The 23,598-nt window shown below is 42.8% G+C and overlaps 1 protein-coding gene across 2 annotated transcripts in view; it reads right to left on the bottom strand.

Moving 5' to 3' along the window:
* LOC134145314 (vascular endothelial growth factor receptor kdr-like) overlaps window positions 1-23,598 on the bottom strand; it is a 142,479-nt gene that overhangs the window by 42,263 nt on the left and 76,618 nt on the right. For both annotated transcript variants that reach the window (XM_062584699.1, XM_062584698.1), the window contains exons 10-14: window positions 22,850-23,000; window positions 19,761-19,866; window positions 10,532-10,640; window positions 2,648-2,941; window positions 337-483 (exon numbers count right to left, since the gene is read on the bottom strand). In XM_062584699.1, the coding sequence (XP_062440683.1) occupies window positions 337-483; window positions 2,648-2,941; window positions 10,532-10,640; window positions 19,761-19,866; window positions 22,850-23,000 (807 nt within the window). The remainder of the gene's footprint in view (window positions 1-336; window positions 484-2,647; window positions 2,942-10,531; window positions 10,641-19,760; window positions 19,867-22,849; window positions 23,001-23,598) is intronic.

Consider the following 23,598-nt stretch of genomic DNA (forward strand, 5'->3'; position numbering starts at 1 on the left):
TACTCTTTGGTTTTACTAATGCTATGCTAATGTATGCAGTGTATCTAGCTGACTCTGCAGGCACGAACACCACCGCCTGCAAAAGGACAGCTGCATAAGCAGGCATTGGGTTGCAAGTAGTTGGCAGCTCTGACCTCAAAGTCCAAGCTGAGACTACTGCAGTGGTCTGATATTTTTGGATTCGTGTGTGTGTTTTCGGGGGTCAGGTGTACCATCCTGACTCTGCAGTGCTTGTAGAGGCCAGGGAGTTGTAGGTCCCATATTTGTGGCAAAGGTGGCAGTTTTTATCATGTTAGGTACTGTCCTGGGCCACTTGCTCGAGATGAGTTCACTCACCTGATGCTGCTGAAATGGGATAGCCATTTTTCCTCCATGTAATCTGAGGCTCTGGCGTTCCACCGACTCTGCACTCCAGAATGATTTTGCCACTGATGTTAACCTCCAGATCTGTGAGGTTTTGTATAATATATGGTGCGGCCTTTGCTGCAATCAGCACAAAGTGAAAAATACAGAGTAAGTTTTCAGAAGGCAACTCCTACAGCTCTGCATTCTCCTTGCCTTTGACCACCTGCATGGCCTTCCCAGGCTGGACGTGGCAAAGATTTGTCAATAAGGGGTAGCAACTCTCCCCCCTCACTCCCCAAATTATTGGAGGAATGACTGTGTCATTTTGCTTAATTTCAAACTGACAAAGCTGAGATTCAGCTGCAGCTTGAACCTCCTTGAGTTTCCCATCCTCTGAAAGAAACTGAGGATAGTGTGTGGGCAGCGCAAATGCAGAGTGAATACAGAGAGAGGAGGAGGCAAAGAGGAAACAGATCTAAGGATTTTGTGTTTTTCTCCACCATGTGTGCAGTCATTACCTACCACCAAAGCACATTGCTTCCACTTTGTATTCATTTATAAAAAATACAGAAATGCAGTGAATAAAACCCCAAGCATAGCGTAAAATATACATACAACCTGCAATAAAGACAGTAGCTAATGCGTATCAATACATATAAGAGAATTATCTAAAAGCCAGTTTGTATAGGGGAAGGAAAGCTGGTTTGGAGGGGTGTTCCCATGTATGTTCTCCAGGAAACCTGCCGCTCTGACATGTACCAGACAAATAGCAAACCCCAGTAATTCTTACAAGAAGGTGATTAAGATTCCGGTTCTCCCGTGGATGAGTTCCCAGTCTGTGTTTTTCCCATAGCCATCATGTGTAGGTGTCATGTGTAGGTGGAAATTTGGCTAAATGAATAAAAATATCTGCTGGGGGAAAGGCAAGTGAATTACCTGACTGCAGAGTGTGGAGAAAGCCCAGAGCCCCCACAGCAGGTGATGCTGACGGGTGGCTCAGATCCCAGCTGTGGGGCCAAGCCAAACCACCAGCAGTGTATAATGCAAGGCTGAGATTCTTTGCCTCCCTCCGCACCTCCGGAAGAGGCAGGTGCTCATGCCATTTCTTAAAATAAATCACTTCCCACGGAGGTGTCAGAGCCGTACTAGCCACAGCTGGGCCGTGGGTGACCATTTTCGTCGTGGGTGCGTGTGTCCGTGTGGAGGAGGAAGGGACTGCGAGCGTGTTGCTGGCTGCAGTAGCCAGGAGCCTGCATTGGAAATGTGCTTGTTCATTTAGACGAGGATGAAGCCAGCACTGCATGGCCTGGTTTTAACCCAAGTGACGAGTGTCCTTGTAGCATTGCTGTCCCTTTGGTGTCACATCACCCGTTAATGTAAGTGGGGAAACCAAATTAAAAACCATAGTTTAACCCTGCTTCTGAAGTACTGCTTTCTGTACCCCGACTTGCTGCTGTTTATTTCATTTCTACTCTGTTTCTGTACTTTGGGGTTTTCTTCCTCATTAGAAGATCACTCATAAATTCACCCATTCCAGCAGCACTTTTTCTCCTGAGAAGGCTTAGAGCTGATCACTCTCACATTCTTCACTATGAAGCAGAAACAATTTCACAGGTTGCCAGTGAGTTTCTGCTGGTGTAGGCCTGGAAGAAGTATTTCCTGCCCTTTATATTTATATCTCCAAAGAAACTAGCCTTCAAGATCTAAACTGTTACTATTTTTGTGAAAATGGAAAAATTGAGTATAAGTAAGAAAATACTGCTGTTGCAATGAAGTGCATTCTACTTACCCCAAATAAATGATACATATCACTTGATTATACATGTGACCAATAACATTTGTGATTACATCTGCTAGGTCCAAATATAGGTATCCATACAATGCTGGCAGCTGTAAAGGGATGGAGTCTTCTACCAAAGTCATATAGATCTAGGGTGGCAGTCCCAAATGATAGAGTTGTGCTGTTAATAACATGATGGGTGATGTTCCTCCCTTCAGTCAGCAATAAATCTGCACCCAGCATTGAGTTAGAAAAATAAAATGCTGCTGAAATCTCCCTTCTCTGCAAGGTGAACATTTTATACAAAAACAACAGTGGCTAGATGAGTAATCCTATGACTAGGTGCCAATCTGCAATGTGAAAAAAAACCCCAAACACAGAGCACAAAGTGTATATTGGGACTGTTCCTGAGTAATGCTGAGCACCTTCTGCTCCCAAAAGCATCAAAGGGAGCTTCAGCACAGCAGAAGTGCTGTGCATCTACTCCTAGTTCGTCTGTCCTCTTCTCCTGGCAGAACCTACCTCTGACAAGGAGCTGAGTGTGCTGCTCGAGCGTGTCGGTGGTATTGTGCTGGTTTTGCGCTCCGCACTTGTAGAGGCCGCCGTAGTCCTCTGTGATGTTATTGATGACCAATGTCAAAGAAATGGAGTAGTTGTCAATCTTCTTGATCATTGAGTCACTGCGAGCCACCTCTGAGGAGGGGTAGTACCAGGCCAGGTTACTGTAGATGTACTTGGAGGCCCTGCAGGTCAGCTGAACGTCATTGCCCACAATAGTTGTAATCTTTGGGTCTGTTTGCAGACCAAAGGGTACATCTAGGAGGAAGAGAAAATATGTTTACCATCAAGGCACGTCTGAGAATGTCTTTGGCTGCCTGTTTTCCACTTGATGGTCAAATTTCAAAGAGCGGTGGTAATGGGGTGAGCCAAGTTCAACTGAGAGCTGCATCTGCCTGTGCAAACAGGCGCCTGTACTCGTGAGTTAGGAATCTGACTGTATCTTTCATGTCACAATACAGACTAGGGTAATTTGGCCCTGAGTATTCTAATCATTGTATTTTCGAGTAATTAACTGAGAGTTTATATATAGAATTACTTAATGGACTAAGAGAGTTTAATCAAGAGAGACTGCTATCCAAGCAGACAAATGCGTGTTCATGAGATGTTCTCTCTTTATCTGCAATCAGTGCTTAAAAGTCTAATTATATAAGAATAAAGAAACCTAGTCACGTTTCTCAGAAGTAACACTGTCTTTCTTTATCACCGAGCAATTTCCCAATACATTCTCGTTTCAGCTATGCCAATATTTGTTTTCATCAGATGTTCATCTTTGGTATATACTTGCTCACTGAATGGATTAACTGATCTGGTGATGTATAAATCCTTGAGGCCTTAATACTTAACAGAGAAATAATTGGAGACAGAAGTCCAATCTATCCACAAAAGAATCAGCAGTTTTTTGTTATATTTTTAGTAACTTTTCACTCCAGAAAAGACTCAGTTTTCCTGAAGTGCCAGACTGAATCCCTTTGAAGAAAAGAAAAAAAATACTTCTGAGTAAGAATCCCAGAAACTGGCAAGCAGACATCTTCCTATCACTACTGCATTAGCCATCAGAGACCTCCAATTAAATTCTGTCCAAAACAGACACTTTTCCTATTTTTATTCTGTCAGTTTCAGTGCTATATCCACCCAGCAGACTTGAATGAAAGTGCATTTATAACCACAGTGACCTTGTGATTCTTCTTCTTCTGTCTGCTCGATCAGGATTTTGAAGCAGCTGAAATGGAGAGTTATGAAGACCCCATTATAAATTTTTACCTAAGACCAGAGCATAGCACCTGGATGGGATGCTTTGGGAAGACAAGGTCTGGATTACCATCTGAGTATGAATACTAAAAAATATAAATAAATAAAACAATGTAAATAAAAAATAAAAATATAAATCTGACACATCGTTGCTTCAATACCAAGCTATTAATAAGAATACCATGATGAAATGGATGGTACTTTGAGAAGGACAGAAGTTAAAGAGGAGCAAGTACTCATTGCGCTTGCAGTCTGACAAATTCCACATGGGAGCTGGAATTTGGCCAAGGGCTTACACTGCAAACTCTTGCAAAAAGTACTGTGAAAGCTATAGTTGAGGATTAATAGTGAGGCTGTTGAAATAACCAATCTGCCTTATAATATACCATATATTATATATAATACAGAGCCCTGAAGGAGCTTTCCAATATGATTAAAAATCTTTCTCCTTCACAGGTCATTTGGAATAGAACCAATAAAACCATAAGCTTTGCTTCATGGTTTTTAAAGACTGGCACCAGAAATGTTTTACAAAAGATCCATAAAGAGGAGAGACCCCTCAGGCCAATGCCGTGGAAATTATTTTTCTCTTCTTCCCTTTTTCATGGACTTTTGATTTAGTTTATGCAGCCTTCTGTTAGCCTCAGTTGCTTTCTTGCTTACTGCTAGCTGCACGCTCCAGCTGACTTGTGTAATACTTCCATTCCTGAGGTCTGCTGTCCTGTGGTTCCAACATGTCAAGATGATGTTTTTCAAGAAGGGGAGAAAAGTCTGAGGACAACAGAACTTCTCTAAACAGAGGGAATTAAGGTCCAGTGAAAACTACAGTATGCAGCACAGGCAGCAGTTCTTTTGAATCCTTCAAAATGTTTAAATGAAGACCAGAATACAACCCAGCCAAACATGACTGAAGATCTCTGATCTCTGGAAGTCCCCATGTGCCATCTGCTAGAAGCTCAGAGGAGAGATAGGGGAAAAGTACCCTCTTTACTTGCCCATTTCTTATATATTTTCTAAGTATTTTCTGCTAGCTCCTGCAAGAGATATGGTATCAAGTTAGATGGATCTTTGGTCAGGCTCATTCCTTAAGTAAGGTCAGTAGCCTGGGACAGGCAGTTTCCATCCTTGGAGGTTTTCAAGACTGGGCTACAGAAAGCCCAGGGTAATCTGCCCTCACCCCGTAGCCGACCCTGCTTTGAGCAGGAGACCCCTGAGGTCCCTTCCAGCCTGAATTACCCTATAATCTGAATTGCTGGATCTCCAAGTACAGAAGGATTCTAGATGAAGTGGTGAGGTTGGAGCTTGGTCATGTTACCCAGAATAAAACACCACAAAGCTCTGCAAAACACGCAAGGCAAGCTAAAGGTTAGCTGCACTGGTGTGCCCTTGCACCTGCCTCTCCGGAAGCTGTTTCTTTCGGGAGAATTCATTCTTACAACTTGCAGCCCCATTGGTTTTGCAGGGTGAGTTTCCCCAAATGGGTGTGGGGGGAAAGCCCACACTGGGGAAATACCGCAGCTCTTGAATAAGGCTCCTGTATAAAGCAGTGCCCGATGCTGGCAGTGACACCATGAGCTGGAGCGCCCAAAGATCTCTGACCTTTTCATCTGCGCTCTCAATGAATTTTATATGTTAATTTGCAAGCTGACATGTGAAGGTTGCTCAGTGTTTTAGCCTTGCTACTGGACTTCCTTGTGCAGAGTTTTTTTCTACCAACTTAACTTTCTGAGAGCAGAGGACTGGCTTGTTTTTCTTATCATTCCTTCCACAGACATTTTTTATTTAGGATTTTGAATATTTTTAGCTGGGACTTGCGCTATTCTCTTCCATCTTGTTAGCCTTTCAAGAAGCTCTTTCTGCTCCAATAGAATATTCATTGATTTTCATTACAGTGGAAGGAAAGAGAGAAAAAAAATCAGCCTGTGCTGCTGTCCTTTCTCTTTCCTCCTCCTACCTGGATCATCTGGGGAGTAACTACAGCTTTGTGAGCACATTATAAGTCAGTTCATCTCTTAGACTACTTTGCTTACACAGTCTTGAACCTGAGCGGTGATTAACTTCCTCTCTCTGAACAGATACAGCGTTTTATAACACGCCTAATAAGTCGGCTAAAAGAATGCACCGTGGGGCCTTTTCTCTTTTATCAGCAGTTACAAAACATTTGTCTTTCGTATTGTATTACTGTGTAGTAGCAGCGAATTTCACTCTAGACTGTGTGGGATTCCGTGGCAAAATAGGGAAATGAGCCATTGGGGGAAGGTAAAAAGTCAGCATAAATCAAAAGAAAGTCTGGTTCCATTTGTATTTACAAGGAATTAATTGATTTTAATTTCCTGTGCTTTGCACAATAATCTGTATAATTCAAAACTTCTGCTCTTTCCCAAATTCCATGGCAGTGCCTGTCGGGGTGGAGGGGTCTCCCGCCAGGCATGTGCATGTATGAAAAAGAGAGAGTGAGAAAAAGACAGGGTGAGCCCTACAATCTGAAACAGCACAGAGCTTTTCATAAATCCTGTAAACATGTCAGGAATAAACAAATGGAGAGTGGCAAGCAGTCGTAGAAAAGCCTAGTTCATACATTGCTCCATTATCTGATGGCAGAGTCTTATCTGATGTCTGAAATACAATATTTTCTTTCTGGTAGAAATCTTTAACTGCATTTTTCTGAGTTGTTTTTGCAGTCAAATAAGAGTTGAAAAGGGGCTTTTGTTATTATTGGTTATTTTTATCATAATTCATTTGTATTCCAGGAACATTCAGAGGTGTCAAATAGGAGGGATCCCGTTTCGTTGTATGGAGCACAATCATATATAGTGCTAGAATTTGATTTACTGTGGAACTAGAGTAGTAGCATATAGTTGCCCTTCACAAGGTGCAGACCAGAGATTAGAAGGTAAATAATCCTTGTTCAGGGCAGAAACTACTGCCAGGAGATACTAGCTCCGTTTTTGGCTGCACTAGAAAGGTTGTGGGCTGCCCTGAGTGCTCTTTGGGCATTACTGGTGGTGGGCAATGTCACGAGGCAGTTCTGAGCAGCTAACAGGTCGCCCACGTTGCCCCTGCCCATGATAAAATGGTAATATCTGAGTTAAATCGGAACATTGGTGTCAAAGCTGCAGTAGGCAGGATACCTAGGAGACAGTTTCTGTTTCAGTAAGAAACTGTAAAAGGGTTTACACAGACAGAACAAAAATACTGGAATAAGACTTAGGCCAGGGCAGTAGGGATATCACCTCTACTGCATTAGTAGGGGAGTTTCTGTTGCCTTGAGCAGCTTTAGGAGAGCTTCAGTGGGCCGTTGACAGTCAGGACATCTGCAGAAAGAGCTTAGAGAGGCTTTAGCTCTGTCACTTAATGATAAGATTTCTCATCTCACTAGACCCCTTATATGGTTTGGTTTCAGAGTGATCTCCAAACCCTGGTGACCTTTCAGTGAAATGCATTCTGCTGGCAAAGAAATGCTTTAAAAATAGATATCAGTGCTATTTCTAGTGTCTGTGGGAGTTTATGAGGGGGCTCTGCAATGGAAGAACAAAATGGCCGATGTCATTATTCCTTTGGGATAAATATACTTTTCTGAAATGAATGTGGTGGTGGGGAAAACACCAGACTGGAGATGTTTCGTCACAGAGCAGGTGCAACCTGCAAAACATCTGCTCAGGTTTCCCCATAACTCTTTACAGTGTCCTATGAAAACCTAGTGGCACAGGCTTTTAGGGGAAGAAATTTTGTCTCTGTGGCACCTCAAGATTTCTTAGCAGGAACAGGGAGGTCAATTAACCTCAAGTCTGCCAAAAAATTTGAAGGTGACTCAAGACCCATCATATTGTTGGTCAGTTGGAGATAACTGGAGATCAAGATTTCCAAATCAGCATACTGCTGAATTAACTGTGGAGTTCCACAAGCAGTACCTGATTTGCAGGAAACAGTGCAGTGAGCTGTGAATGCCAGGAACATTTGCTAGATGTGATACTGAAGGCCCACACATTGCTTGTGTGCTCTCAAACCTTAACTCAGCCTTTGCTGTCAGCTTTCACATTCAGTGCACATAAAGTTATTCAGCCTGGCAGTCGTAAAATGGTTTTGTTCTCACCTACTACTCACCAAGAAGTTCCCAAACTGTCAGTTTTGTAGCAGTGGCTATATCAGAAAGACTAAAAATGTGAATTTTGAGACAGGATTTCTGACAGTGTGCAGTTACAGGATAGTCTATCACCTCTGCCCAAAACACATTCCCTCTATTCATGTGCAGCAAACCTTTTACTATCAAAGTTTTGGGCAGAGGTGATAGGCTCGCACAGCTTGCCTGTAGCCTTATGCTTTTAGACTCCCTCATCTGGTATCTGACAAACTGTCCCAAAATGTTCCTCCAACACTGACAGTAGATGACTTACTCCCAGTGAGAGTAACCTGGCAGTCACTTGGCATCCTCCAAGTGCAACCTCTAGAAGACAGTGTTTTTCCTTCTGCGAGGCAGACCTTTACCAGCAGCTCTTTTGGCAGACAGGCCACTTGTTGGAGTAACATGTATTACTCAGCAGAGACCACCACATAAAGAAGCAAAGGAGGAGGTTGCTGTGGTGCTTGGGGTTTTTTTTACCACCGCAACATGACCCATTTTAGGACCGGGATTCCACATTTAGAAAGATTTCATTTCTTCCTAATCCATGAACATCACTATTTTTAAACACACAATTTATAAAAGGCACTCACACTCATTCAGCATATACTTTTTCCCCAGGATGGCACAGTCCTACACTCTTCTCTTCAAGGGCAAGAATATAACTTGTCTTGCCAAGCCCAATTCACCTTCTGGTCTGTTTGAGGTGGAAAAGGAACATTTCTACCATAACCACTGTCAGAAATTTTCTCCAGTGATTCATTTCTTTTATAATTAAAAAGGCATGATTAAAACATTTGTGTCTGAAAACATTACCAGGTTGGTCTTAAAATAAAAAATCTGAGCCTTTAGCTCATTGTGGGGGGAAAAAGAAGCCTACATAATTTATGCCATTTCTACTAAGAAGTATTTTTCTTTAAAACAGTCTTTCTCTGAAAGGCATAGAATGAAAATGCAGTTCTGAAAGGTGCATAGAATGTCCTAACCCTTTGACACTGACCTTATTCTAGCTGCAGATTAGTTGCTGCAACGTTGGTTTTAGTCACTAAGTATTACAAAGGACTGTGAATAGCTTGGGAACATACTGCTTTGAGAAACCCATCCAAACATAATATCTGGCAGAGTTCAAAGCAGAAACAAGCCCTTGTGAAGACTCACTTGGAAGTGGTGAAGTGTAAAATTAATAGCTGATCTTCAGCTTGCCTTGGTCATTTTGGGAACCTCTTATGTCTGTGCTGTATCCCTCAAAAGAGCACCATGATGGGCTTTATCCTAGATAAACTGAGTTAGGATTGGGAGAAAATCTTCTGGAGGTTTAAAAACCTCTTCTGTCTCCATATGGCATTGCAGTAGTGCAAAGAAGCTGTAATCGGAGGTGAAATCTTTCCTCCATATGGCATCAGCTTCATTATCATTGGATGACATTTTTCCAGTTAGCACTCCCGTGTCATAAGAATGGCAACAAGGTTTTGTGAGCGCATTTTTTGCTTAGCTCAATTTGAAATGTGCTGAAATGCTTTAGAGCAATGGAATCAAACAGCACAGGATGCAAAAGAGTCAGAGGAGAGCACAGCACTGGCAATAGTGAGCTTTGTCCTCAGAGCTTCATTCGTGGGGAAGAAACTACGTGGTGAGAATTGGACATTTACCTTGAAGGACACTTCGGCACTCTTTGTTCTGAAAAGTGTTATTTTGATGCAAATTCTACCAGCCATCATCCACTCATCCAGAAAGTGAGCACAGAAGTGATTCAGTTCAGTCTAGTTAAACATTTGAACAATGCTGTCCTTGGACTCCTCTCTTTTTTAAATTCCCATCTCTCCTAAAAGCAGCATATAGGTCCTGATCTCACTACTAAGGAATTTCTGTGTTAAAAGGTTAAGCAGATATTTGTTTGGATTTGTGTTCTTTGGAGAAATAGCATGTCCACCTCCTCGCTCCCTAAAGGGCACTGGAAAAGCTAATGGCTCAGGCAGAGATCCAACGTCACAACAACTCCTGGTGATATCAGCAGCCTTGGATTAGGTCTGAATATTGTCCTTGCTCACCTTCGCTATGTCCACTGGCTTAATCAGAAATCAACCATTGTCCTGAGTCAGGGAGAAGACTGAAGCCTTTGGAAGATTACAAAGGACTTAGCTTTTGCTAGAGGTTTCATGAGGACAGTGTTCAAATGTCACAAGTGCTGCTTTAAGACATAGGCAGCTAGGCTCAGGGCCCGCATCTGCTGTCGAAAAGGGCAAAACAGGCATCAAGTCTGATGCTGGACATGCCAGGCTCAGTTGTGCATGGATACAGCAGCCAGCCTTGAATGCGGTTAAGAGCTCGGACTCTGTGCGATCTGGAGTTCTCTGCAAACACAGCATCCAGGGATTCCCAAAGGGTTTAACCAGTACTCACTAGTCATATAAAATAAGGTAAATCCGATAATCAGCAGCAGCTACTAGATTTTTTGTAGTCTCTCTCATGTTGTTTACCTGAAACGTAGAACTCAATGCTCCTCTCTTCTGTGTCAACCTTGTTTGAAGCCACGCAGTAATAGATTCCTGATGCACTGCTGTTTTCCACAGTTAGTGTGCTCACAATCTGCCAAGTGAAGAGACAAAATAGAAAGGGCTTTGAATATTGTGTAGGCTTAGCAAAGAGGCTTGAGAGTAGAGGATAAATATATATTTTATGGCAGGAAAACTGCCAAGAAGCTTCTAGTAGCGAGTGAAGTTCACAGACAAGTGCTTCTACCAGTTTTTTGGTCTCTCAGCTCACATCACCTCAGCTCAGATAATTCTCTTCCTTCCTTGTTCTTAAAACTCTCCCCTTCCTCTTTTCTTCCTATCTCTGCCGGTGAAAAAGAGGGCTCCCATTTCCCACACACTGCCACAGTCTAAATGGGACAACATCAGAGAAGAGCCAAAGTGAAGGACCCCAAAGATTCATCCAAGACTGGAAAGACATCCAAGAAACTAGCCCCACGTGTGCCAATTTTAATTTCTGATATAAATGCTTTTCATAGGTGTCAAGACACCTAAATTTGCATGGGGAGCAGGTCATTCTGGTGGATGTGATATAAGGAATATTTCAGGGGTCTGCTTTGCAGTGATATATCCCCAGAGAAGGGAGGGACATGTCCCCTTTGGGCCTCAGATTACTTCTACACATTGTCCTTGGGAGACCCTTGATTCAAAAACCCTTCCTTTGAGCCTCACCAGAATTTGTGCAACGCAGAAGGCAACCGCAGAGAAGCTGCCTGTGCATGTGACACTTTGCAAATGCAGAAAGGAAGGTTCATGACCGGCGGCAGAAAGGAGGAACTCTTGTCCTGAGCTCCACCACACAGAAGAAGGGAGCAGTACAGTTACTAATGGAAGCTAAATTAAAGCATGTCCTTAACAACTTGTTTTCCTTAAGCAACCTAATGTCCTGCCTTGATACAGGTCGTTCTTAATGAGCAGCCAGCCTGACGGCACTGCCCTAGCCCGTGTCAATGCAATGTCATGGGCTCGGGGAGGAATATCCATGGGTCATGGCTTTAATTATTTCTGGTACTTCCTTTGCGCTGCTAGCAAGAAAGCAGGGTCTAACCCACCAAACTAGAGATGTTCTTGCAGGATTATTTTGCTTTCCCTGCAGCCATTCACCTGAGGAACTCGGAGTCCTCACATTTGGAACAAATATCACTTTCTCTGCAGTCCTTTCTAAGAACTTTAAGAATCGAAACATGTAACACCCCCTGGCCCTTTGCCCTTATCTCCACAGACTGCTTTGATGTGCAGGAAAGCATTTCTGGATTTTGTTTTTAATATCCTAAACTAAATTCACACAAGACCTTCCTTTTCTCTTCATAAAGCTACAACGTGAATGTGTCTCTAGCTGTGTGGGATGTATTTTCAAAGAGTTATTTAAGATTTTCTGAGCTTTGGCACCTTAAATCCTGTAGGGAAATGAGTTTCAAAGGTTTTGATCTCATGTGCATTTTACATTCTAATGGGGAACGTTTTCCTTTTCACCTCTGCAGAATAGCAGATAAGTGGCAAAAGAAAAGTACCTACCTCTCATGGGTACCCAGCACACAAAAATTAACCTGTAACAGGGACAACCCCAATTACGGGGTGAAAATAGGAGACCAGTAAACCCAGCTCCCTCTGGTGTCCGCTGGAGAAAGAGCTGTGCACTCCTGATACTTACTTATGATGTGAAAATAGCCCTACCTTGGATATAAAATCAGGCAGAGAAGCAGTCTGCTCCTGCTCCTCTTTCTATTCCCGTAGCAGTGGGTCTAACGCCACTGGTTACCGACAAGCTGATGTTCACAGTGTTACTGTTGGCTTTCAGCTTTAGGCATTTCCCTTTGAATCACAAAATCAGTCCCAAGATTTTTCTTCTCATGATCATTAGATCTCAGCATTTTATATTTAGGAATAGAAAAGGCCAATATAAATGTACATGCTGAAAATAATTCAGTCAGGATAGAGGGGAATAAATGTGGATAGCTATTTAACAGTTCTTAATCTTGCTAAGCAACAGCTTAGTGAAATTAAGGGTAATATTGTAGACCCAGTTAAAATGGTGGTGGGGAATGTCTGTTTTGGGGTATGGCCAGAGTGTTAGGGGTGACACTGTGACTCTTATAAAAACTAATGTAATGCCCAGCCTTGCACTTGGTTGCCCAGAGGTAAATGCACACATGCCATCATTGGCACACACAGGCTCTGACACTCCTAACTATGTAACTCAAGAAAAGTCTGGCACGGTAAAATGGAAAAAAAAAAAAAAAAAAGAGAGAGAGAGAGAGAAGAGCCAGTGGCTATACTGAGACCTCATTCTGGCTAATCTCAAACATGTTTAGATGTGAAGGTACAAAAGATGTTGAAAGGGTGGAGGGAAACAAGCTTGATTTGGGGGCAATTTCTTGAGAAAATTTCGCTGAGGAAAAGAGAGGCAGCAGTTTTCTTGTTTGTGTGCTTAAAATCACTATTATGCACCTGGGTACCAGTTTGATAACTGGTGGGTTATCTGCACTCGAGAGAGAACTCAGTTTACTGTCTTGTCTCAGAAAGTCCTCCCAAAGTCCTCTAAAATGTGACTTTCAAACCAGCAGTATCCAGTGCTGTCTGTGATTTCAGTGATGGAAATAAAGGATTGGGAGAGATTTTCTTTTAATTAGATGATTCCCTTGAAACCAGTGTGCATCAGCCTTTTACTCTAGCTGTCTGTTCCTGGGTAAATCCCAGAGACTGGGAGTCCAATTATCTTTGCAGTATCTTATATGAAGTCCTCAGCTGCCAAACTAACCTAGTCCTCATTTAGTCTTCAATAGTCCAGTGCTTTGGAACGCACGCCTGCTATACCAAAGGGTGTTAACAAGACAGTCCAAATCTTCCTCCCCTCTGTAAAACCATGTAGTTTTGTCTTTCACCAAAAAGAGCCCACAGGAAACATTTAGGCAGCCAGCTACGGTAGCAGCATCTGCTTTTTGAAATATCTGGATAAATTAATCGAGCAGATCCCACTGAAAAGTTACCCCTGTTAACCCAGATTGTAAAAAAAAAAAAAAAAAAGAAAGAAAAAAAAAAGAAAGAAAAGAAGAGAAATCCCCATGGTATTCTCAATGTAGATGTTTTGGTGGATGTTCATCACCTGTTGGTGTAGCCAACCCAAGCTGAACAAATATTACCTCCATGAAATTTGTCTGAACTTGGTCATAGCTGCAGGTAGGGAAAAGAGATCTGAGTAAGCAAGAAGAAGTCGAATTTGAAAATGGTATGAATTTGAGCAACCACACATAGGAGCCTTTTCCCTTTATTAAAAGTGAAAACTGTTATCAGAATTCTCTTTCAATAAAACGGCCTAGTTGCAGCAGTGGGGACCTTTACTATAGAACAAAAATTACTGAAGCATATTCTGAGGGGATACTTTATTTTCTGAGCTGTGTGCATGCAGCTGGCATAGCATTTGCCAGCATTTCTGGAAACTGAGCCAGGAAAGAAAAAATTTATCTAGGCTCATACAATTGTAGAAAGACTTTAACTGAACAGGATCTCTGTAGGTCTCCTGTCCAACCTCTTACTCAAAGCAGTGCTGACTTCAAAGCTGTGCTTCATCGCTCCTACTCAGAAAACTGTTCCCAGACAGAAGGCAATGCTTTCTGCTAAGCCTGAGCAATGGTGCTAAGGTGAAATCTGCAATTACCTCTTCCGCGAACTTACTGTTCGTGAACTGTTGGCAGCATGGATTTTGGCACTTTCCTAGCTGACCTTCCACCCAACATCCTCGTCAAGAGCAGTTCAAACTAAATGACCATTAACCCTTGCCAGTGTTATCCGGCCACAAGTGGTTGCACAAACTTTGTGGCTCTTCAGTTCTTTGCTTCAGCGCAGACAGTCCTGAAACCAATGAACTGGTTAATAACCAATTATTGACATGCAATGTCTAGACATCTTCCTAGTGGGAGCTAGACTGAGATCCTGCAAGCTGCATGCCAAGCACCAAATATCCTTCAGATGATAACCAGTTCTGATTGCCTGGGTTGAATTTGGCAGTAAAAGGCTCCATTTCCTATGCTTAGCCTAAAGGCCACCCAATACTGCCAGCCTGAGGAAGGGATTACTAGCTAATAAATAATTATTACAAAAGAATAAATTAAGTTTAAAATTCAAGAAGAAAAGAAAACGACCGATCTCTGAAGAGCAGCTATAGCAAGTAAATAGACATTGCTGCTGGGAAAACCCATAAGGGACAAGTTCAATAAAGTCCATATGTCTTGCACTGAAATGTTTCTAACTGATAAAACAAGCTATTTTAGAAGCAGCCAAATAACATTCCACAGCCATATACCATGAGTGTTTCAAGACATCTCATGGTAAGGACAGAGCAGCTAGGCCTTTTTTAAGCTGAAGCCAGCACGAATTAATATATCTTGTTATTCCTTGCTTTCTCTTTCCTTTCTAATCCCTCCCTCCAATGGCTTTAATTAACAATTCTTCTCTCTTTCACTTCGTTAGCTGCATGTGGGCGAGGATGCGGAGTAGAAAAGTGGGTGGAAAACTTCTCAGCTGTCTAACTCTGGCAGAGCTGGGGTGGAGGTGGCTAGAGAGAAAGGAAATTAATAGGAACTTCACCAGAGACCCCCGCAAAGAAAATATTCAGCTAGCTCCCAATCCATCTATTTGAATGGCACAGAATAACACTTATTTTTACAGCCTGACAGTTCCTATCCGAGATCTTAATTCATCCATTTAAAACATGCTAAAGGATGGACTGAGGACAAGGGATAAGAGAAGAAATCTGTGAGTCGCCTGGGAACTTCTGGGGTTTGCTCTCATTTCTGGCAGTGACTTTTTATACCTCAGTTTTTCTCCCTGTAAAATGAGGCTAATCATTACACTGGCCCTAGGGCAGGCAGGTAGATGCTGGTTGTTCATGAGCAACGACCACCTCCAAGCTTCTTCCTCATACCCAGTGATTACAGCTAATAAATTAAAATGGGCAGGAAAGACAGGGGCTCTTTCTTATGTCCTTCCTGCTAGCCAGCCTCCTTCAAGAAGACTTGCCAAGGACAATGTAGCCCATGTGTCCCTGTGCTTGGGAAGTGCCTGAAACATCTGAGCTTGTCCCTCAAATAGTGAATGCCTTTTCCAAAAAACCAGCCACATGACAGTTCACTTTCTCCTGCCAGACCAGCATGCCAAGGTTTGTGGAGGCTCACTGAAATAGGCACCCACACAAGGTGACAAATTTAAACTGCTCTACTGAGTTGTTCATGTACTTCTTACTGAACCCATCCCACCACAATATGTAGTCCCTAAGTTCCTCCAAGAAGTTTAAACCTGGCATTTTCAGGTGGGCTTTCTTGACTGCTTATGAATTTCATAAGTTAAATAAATTCATGAGTTTCATTACAAAAACATGTCCAATCATCCATGTGGCAGGACCATCTCTCTCATAAATACCTGTGAGAGAGAAAAGACAGATGAAAAGAAACTCCCAAGAAGCACTGAATTGTGTATAGATCTTGCTGTTCTTTTCTACTAAGACCTGTTCTCCCAAGCTCGGACCAGTATGTTCAGTTTACTAAGAGGAAGAAACTAAAATAGCAACCTAGCTCCTTGCAACCTGAAGGAGAAATTCGGGCACTTCATGCCATCAGAGGTGTTTCAGCTCATATTAGAAAGCAGTTTTCAGCGGTAGCTACATAGCAGTTTAAATCACAAAGTGAAAACTTCAGTATTGACTCAAAACCACAGAGAAAAACTAGGCTGGCACAATGTAATTGCCTCAACCAGTATTTGACCAATACTTCTATGAGTGTATAACATTAATAACGCGATGTTATAATGTCAGTGATAACCGTATGCTTTTCCTTAGGAGTGAGACTCTGTCTTTCGGAAGACAGGAAGGGGTGCAGTTCACCTCCCTGTCTATACAATAAAGATGGAACAATCATCATCATCATTATGACAAAGATGACAAAAGACCTCAATTTTACGTGCCATTTCTGTCAAACAATGTCATAAGATCTCTGTGTGAGACAGCAGCACTGGTCTGATGGAAAAATCCTTGCTTACCGCCTCTGTGAGCTTGCTTTTAAGCAAAATTCTGGATCTGAGAATTTCTAGAGATTGTTTCTATATTCTTAGCAGCTCCAAAAAATCAATGTATTTTTAAAAAATGACACTGAAGAAACATTTACTGCTACAGGTCTTTGAGGGTGAACTATAGGGACACCGAGGAACAGATGAAATCTTTGAGGCTTTCTACCTTTGAGAAATTCCACCTTCTGCTCTGAGAATCAGCTATCATCAGACAGGCTCAAATCTCACAGGAAAAATAACCAATCTTAGCTAATCCCAGCTTCATAACACAGTCAATAAAAGCCATGCTAGCTCAGACTCCAACATCTTTATTATTTCATCTGGCTAGTCAATGCAGATGAATTACTTGCCAGGACATGGTGGGAATGGATTGGGCTGTTTCCTGTCTATTTTGTTTCTGGTGGGAATAACGACTGATAAAAAACAAGGAAAAGTCTGAAGGCTATGAGATTTCATCGATGTCTTTTTTGAATTATATTCTATTATCTAAAGACTTCACTTAACACAGATAGCCTTGAACTTCAGAAGGGGGGAAGGAGAGGAATTGTCTGCTAATGCAAGCAGGGAGACAAAGTGCTGAAATCTGAGATTTCCCCCCCAAACCTAGTTTTATTCATTTGAATAAATCTTAATCAAGACATAAAAAATAATCAGGAACCACCTCAGAATGTGTTTTTAACCAGTGGATCAGGAGGAGATGAAAATAATGAATGTACTATAAATTACACAATTATATAACTTGTGTTTTAAGGAACTTTAGTAATGAAATACATAGAAGCTTCAGTTAAAGGGGTGTGGGCTGAGCTTTTGAACATATCTAAAAAAAGAACATTTCAGGATGCCTGGAGTCTAGAGAAAGGGCAGAGAGCGGAGACAGCTGCTGCAGGGCAGAGCAAAGAGCAGCACAGGGGAACTCAAGGTGTGAGCAGTGGCAAAGTTTTTGGAGAAAGAGAGGATCCTCTTTAGGTGAACAAATCTGGTTGAGGTTTCTCACGGCCCCCATTTCTGCTGAGCATCTCCCCTGGCAATGCCTCCCTTGTCCCAGCACTCCTGTCCACCATGCTTCACAGGCAGGAAGCAGGCAGTGGGTGATGCCTACACTGACCTGCAGGCATGTGCTCCGGGGTCTCCCGTGGGAGTGGAGTGCCACCATTTTTCCTCTGATGGCTGCACCTGGCTTTTCCTTCCAGGGAAAATAAGGAATAGGGGAATGCTGCAAAGTCCCTAATCATGTACTAACCTGGATGCAGGATGCGTTTGGAGTGCCCCACTGAATCCAGGAGCTCCAAGGCACTCCTTACACCACATTCACAGAGACTGCAGCCAAATCCCATCTATAACTCCATCAACAGACTAAAATTTCACCTAGTGGTATATTTGCCTCAGAGAAGTTGGTGAGGTAAGAAATGAGAGAGGCATACGTACACATAAAACAACAAAAAGAACTTGTTTTTAATGCTTTTCTGTTGTAGAAACATCTCACTATCCAAGCCTGAGGGACAATTCAGCAGCCAAAGACTATTGAAACAGAGATTTTTTTGAGTCATAGCAATTGTGAAACCCTTCTCTTTCATATAGGGACTAATGTAACTTGAAAACTGATCATCAGACATAAATTAAGCTCTTGGACACATTATCATATATATAGACAGACTCTATATATGGAGAGAAACAGTAGTTATGAAAGACACAAAACTCTTTTCAGTCCACGCAGCAACTAGAAAGTCTTAGAAAAGGAAGAATCTTTGTAGGTACAAGTCACTGGTCTCTGTTTTTTACAAGTAGTTGAAGCTTTGTAGGTGGTTGTTTTTTACCTAAGATCTAAAATTCTGAGAAAATCCATTAAAGACAGAGATTATGGGGCACTATGCTATCTAAATGAATCCAATTTATAAATATCTTCCAGCAAGGGGAAAACTCAGGAATGAAAAGTGAACAGTGATTTTCTCCTTCCCAGCCCAACCTCCATATTTTCAGAGCTCTGTTTTAGATTATGTTTAAAGCTGGAAAGTCTCCATGAGAAAGAGCAGATGGCTAAGGCACTGATCCTTCCAGATGCTGATTTAGTCTGGAGCTGATCCAGAAAAGCACTTTAGCTTTGTGCTTAACTTTAAGCATACAAGTAGCTCAAGAATTTTATCATGTGCTTAAAGTACGCCAGGATACAGACTGCAACAGTGAGCACCTTGCAGGTTTAGGCACTCAGCTATCTGAAGCATCCACCTTGAAACACATGTAATTGCAGAACTGCTTTTAGAGTCACAAATCTCTGTAAGTAAGTCCTATAGAGGTAAAACTGTCTGAGCCAGATCATAGCATCTTCTCCGAGGCATAGCCAGAAGTCTGTGAATCTAGAGCAGAACAGCTGCAGTGATTTCTCAAGGATTAGTATGGATGTGTGTTAACAATATCAGTCAGTATCACCACAGGTACCCAGGAGGCTTTTTTAACAGATAGTTCATGGCTGGGATCTTTGCAGTTCACACAGGAAGCATGCCCCTTGTGTTATCTGTTTGGATGGGGAAGCAGGCAGAGAAGTGTAGAAGGAAGGAGGTCTTCCCACCTTCCCCTTCTTAGTAAGATGCTTGGTACCCCAAATGGATAAGAAAATATCCCCAACTCCAGCAAAACGAGGCAGGTCCTACAGGCACCTAAAACACTCTGAAAATCAGGCCAGCTACTGCTTAAATAACAGCTGTTCAACTCCTACTACTGGGAGTGTAGGCAAGATTTTGTGGTTCTCTCTGGGCAGTACAAAGTGCTCTCTAAGTGCTAAGCAATTTGATGAACGTAGAGTCCTTATCAGTTGTGTGTACTTCACAAGACCCCTCTTGTACAGAACCAGTCTTACACTTTCTCAAGACTGAGACAGAAGTTTTTGACCCAAAAGTCTTTGGAGGGCTTTAAACAGGGTAAGTGACATCATTGCCAGAATTTTGGCATTTATAAACAGCGGAGATCTGAAAATGATCCCAGGACTGTGGAATTTAAAGCATGCTAACAACCAGCAGCAGCTTGGGAACCGTGAAGAGAGCTGTCTGTGTGAGCGCAGCATCCCGTCCGTAAAACCCACTGCTATTCCATGACTTCAGTGCTCAAACTTCCATCAGACACATACCTTCCTTTTATCCCCATGCTTCATGCTTATGTTTTCAATGCTCCCAATCTTGTTGCCTATATACATGTTCTCCTCAACCACAATTCTTGGCCCACGAGGGTTGCATCTGGAGGTGGAAAAGCAAAGGTAGTGTTCAAAACCATAGTGGATAACCCAAGCAGCCATTATAAAGGTGTCATTCTTAAGCAATAGTCTTAGGTCTTAAAAACTCCTAAAAGCTTTTGCTGATAGAGGTTGTTACCTTCTGGCACAACTGCAATATTCCTTCATCACGACATTTCAAAGCATTTCAGTTAGGACCTACCTCGACAGGACAAAGATCACAATTTGACCAGCAAGGACACATCCTAAACTTTCTGAAAACTGGAAACAGAAAAACCTGGACACCTAAATCAAATCATATGAGTTTAATCATCTGGCTAATAGGAGAAACACCCAGCTTGCTGCAACTATAGCTCTTTAAGGGCTTTGAGCACTTGCAATGCATTTCAGAATTCAAAACGCCAGTCATTCAACACGGTGTGAGGAGGTGACTGCTGCTGACTGTGACTGTCTAGCTACATGACGCGCAAGCTGAGGGAGCAGAACAAATGAATATTGGGATAACGATAGCAGAAGGCTCCAGTGATACAGCATACTCACTGAAAGATAACCAGATCTTTGTTGGTTAGCAATCTTCATTTCTGAATTATAGCAAGGGTACTGAATGTAGCACACGTCATGCTGGGAGGTATATTCGTACCGTCCAAGGCAAGAGGCTTTTCTATCTGCTTTAACTACAGCTCTTTGCATAAATGAGCAGAGACACAGGCCTTGCCATGCTTAGTAGCACAAGGGCTTCAGGCGTGCTGGCTGAGGGCTCTGCTGGCTGCGCAGCTCAAGGAAGCCTTTCCATTTTTAAACTTTTTAACAATATTGCTAGTTGAGCTGCAGTCCAGGATGGCTGGGTATTACGAACAGTGACTCCATGACGGCAAGTTAGCGAAGCCAGTTCAGCCCCACAACCAGCTGCAATTGCACTAGTCATCCCAGTGCACGACAGGAACAAGCGTCCATGTTCCCTCCTCTGCCTGCAAAGGCGCCGCGCTTCCCCTGACCAGTGCCGTAGCCTCCGAGCCTGCTATCCTTGCAAGGATTATAGGAGGTAAAATGAATATGGATTTCTATAGGTGATGCCCAAGGGCCAGTGCTGTAGACAGCTAATTCGTAAGACAGCTTTGCCTTTGCCAAGTCTTCAGAAGACACATGGTTACCACCCTGGGTCAAGGGAGGGTTTATAGCTCTCAAAACAGCCTAATTAAAAGATGTCTTAGGCGACTTCCTGCAAGGCACAATTCTCTCTTAAGGATGAAGGGAAAAAACTCAAAGGAAGCAAGTCACATCACAGCTCTAAGGAACAATGATAGTGTTTTGGGATTCAAAGCGCTCCAGTGAGGAAGGGGGAGAGAGAGAGGGAGTGAGAGGAAGTGAGACAACAGAAGGAAATGGGGTCTGTGTCATTTCCCACAGGAATCCTCCTACAGCTTCTGCTGGAGAAAGATAAGGCTGCGCCGGAGACCAGAAGAGGTAGACGCCACTCTGCAATTGTATTTAGATTGATAACATCAGAGAGTCAGGGAGCTGGAACAAGGGTTATACGAGGTCTTTTGCCACCAGGTCACTGGTTTGAATCTGACTTAATTCAGTCTTCACGACCAATGCTCTCTCCCTGGAGAGAAAAGTCTGGAAAAGACTTCAGGTCCTCTCTGTGGCTTTCCTACAGAATGTCTAATGTGTTTCCTTATGGTATTTCCATTCCATTCTTGCTGAACACCTTCAGAGCAGCAGCTTGTGTACCTTCTGCTGACCTGCAATGCCAACAGCCCTACCTAAACTTACAAATCTCAGCTGCTTTATTCCTGCAGGAGCGATGTAACTCCTGGCCAAATGCTAAACCAAGTAATGGGCCACTTCCCTCATGGAAGGACATGCAGTCATTTCTGAGACCTGATCTGAGCCAAGATCACCCAACATTGCTGTGACTGCTGCAGCAGGGAACCTGGGACAGGAGTTTCTCTTCGTGGCTTGTCTCAGTCTCCTGGCCTGCCATTCATAGTATTTGCAAAAGCACTGAAATTGTGAGAAAATAAGGAACAATCCAGCAAAATTTCTCTCCTGCTTCCCAGACCTGTCTTTATATTTTAAAGGAGGGAAGGCCTGATTTCAGCCTTCTCATTGCAGGAAAGAGTTAAAGTACTGTCAGAGCTGTTACACATGGCTCCCGTAGGTCCCCTAGGGGAAGAAAAGCCGTTCAGGCCTGAGCCAAGACCTCTCCCCACAGACCACTCTGCTCATATAGCAACGAGAACAACAAAAGTGTCTGTTTGTATACGGCAAACCACATGAGACATCTTACGTTTTGACTCGCCAAGTTCCTATCTGACAATTTAGACTTGCTTCTGTGTCTTCACACCTCGTGCTGCCTCCAGACTTGCAGCAAAGAAGGGCACTCAGTAAGGCGTGAAGGCTTGGTTACCTCTGCCAGCAGTGCAGAGGCTGTGATGGGAGCCAGGTGCTCAGTGTGCACCAGTGAAGACGGCCCTTAGAAGTGGCATGAAGTCAGTATGGCAACTAAACACGCGTAAGCCTTCGCCAGGTTTGTCTGGCACTAGCCCTTTCATGGGACATAACGTATGTCACCTCTACGCAAAAAGCAGAGTGCTCTTCCCTGAGATCTGCTGGTCTCACACACCTAGCTTTTCCCTTCGTCAACATCACAGGCTGCACCCAAGAGGTGTAAGAAAAAATCTTATTAAGTCTGAGGTACCTTGCTGGTCAAGTTAAAGAAAATTGAAGTGTGATCTTCAGTCACCTTAAATTTATTTGGCACAATTCTGATATTATAAAAGGTGCTTGTAACTCCAAAAAGGATTATAGACAATGAGGTATCTTTTGGGCAACCCCCTTACGATCTTTAGGTGGGGAATCACTGCTAGTGACTCTTAATACAGATAAATAAGACACACTGGAAAGAAAAATTGTTGTGAATCTATCAGACCAAATCACAGCATGTTTACCCTTAGGCAAGAGCTCCCTGAATGTTCACTTACACTGTCTCCGTGAGGCTGCAGGGCTGCCACTGCCACTCGATCTTTGGGTCAGGATTCCCGCTTACGGTGCACTGGATTTTGTGTTTGCTTCTTAATTCCACCCGCTCAGTCTTATCAAAATCAGTCTCCTTTTCATAGATTTTGGGTCTCTCTAAAGAAAAAGGAAAAAAAAAAAAGGAGTTTATATCCATGCTAGTGTTATTGTTTCCATCAAAGGTCTTGAAATGAACAGCGATGATACAGTGAGGTTGCTGAAGCTGTAGGACAACTACCAGCAACGCTGAAACTCTTCGTTCGCGGGAACGCGGGCACTGGTTTTAGTGTTTCAGCAAATGCTGAAACGCTGCCCCATTCATCCTAATTGCTTTCAAATGTCAAGGACCTTCTACATGTCTAGAAAATGTATGCCATGAGACTTTTATTGATTTGGGACTGCAGGATCAGGCTGTTAGTCTAGGTACTATCGACAAAATAGCATTGAACTTCTGATGTCACCACACGAGAGGAATCTTATCAAACAGCTGGTGCTCTGCAAGATCGCTACCATTGTGCACGTTCTCCCAAGGGTCTCTACAAAAAAAGTCTTTTTCATCGGGAAACATTGCTTACCTCTTCCGTTTCTGCGTAATGTGCACTGGATGGCGGAAAGCAGAATGCAGGGGAGAAGTGGTGGGGAGAAATCACTTGCAGAGTAATGCCAAAAATTCTCCCCAAGAGCGGAACCATTAAAAATGTCACTGCATTATTCA

Source organism: Rhea pennata, chromosome 11 (assembly GCF_028389875.1).
Source record: "Rhea pennata isolate bPtePen1 chromosome 11, bPtePen1.pri, whole genome shotgun sequence".
Classification (NCBI taxonomy): domain Eukaryota; kingdom Metazoa; phylum Chordata; class Aves; order Rheiformes; family Rheidae; genus Rhea; species Rhea pennata.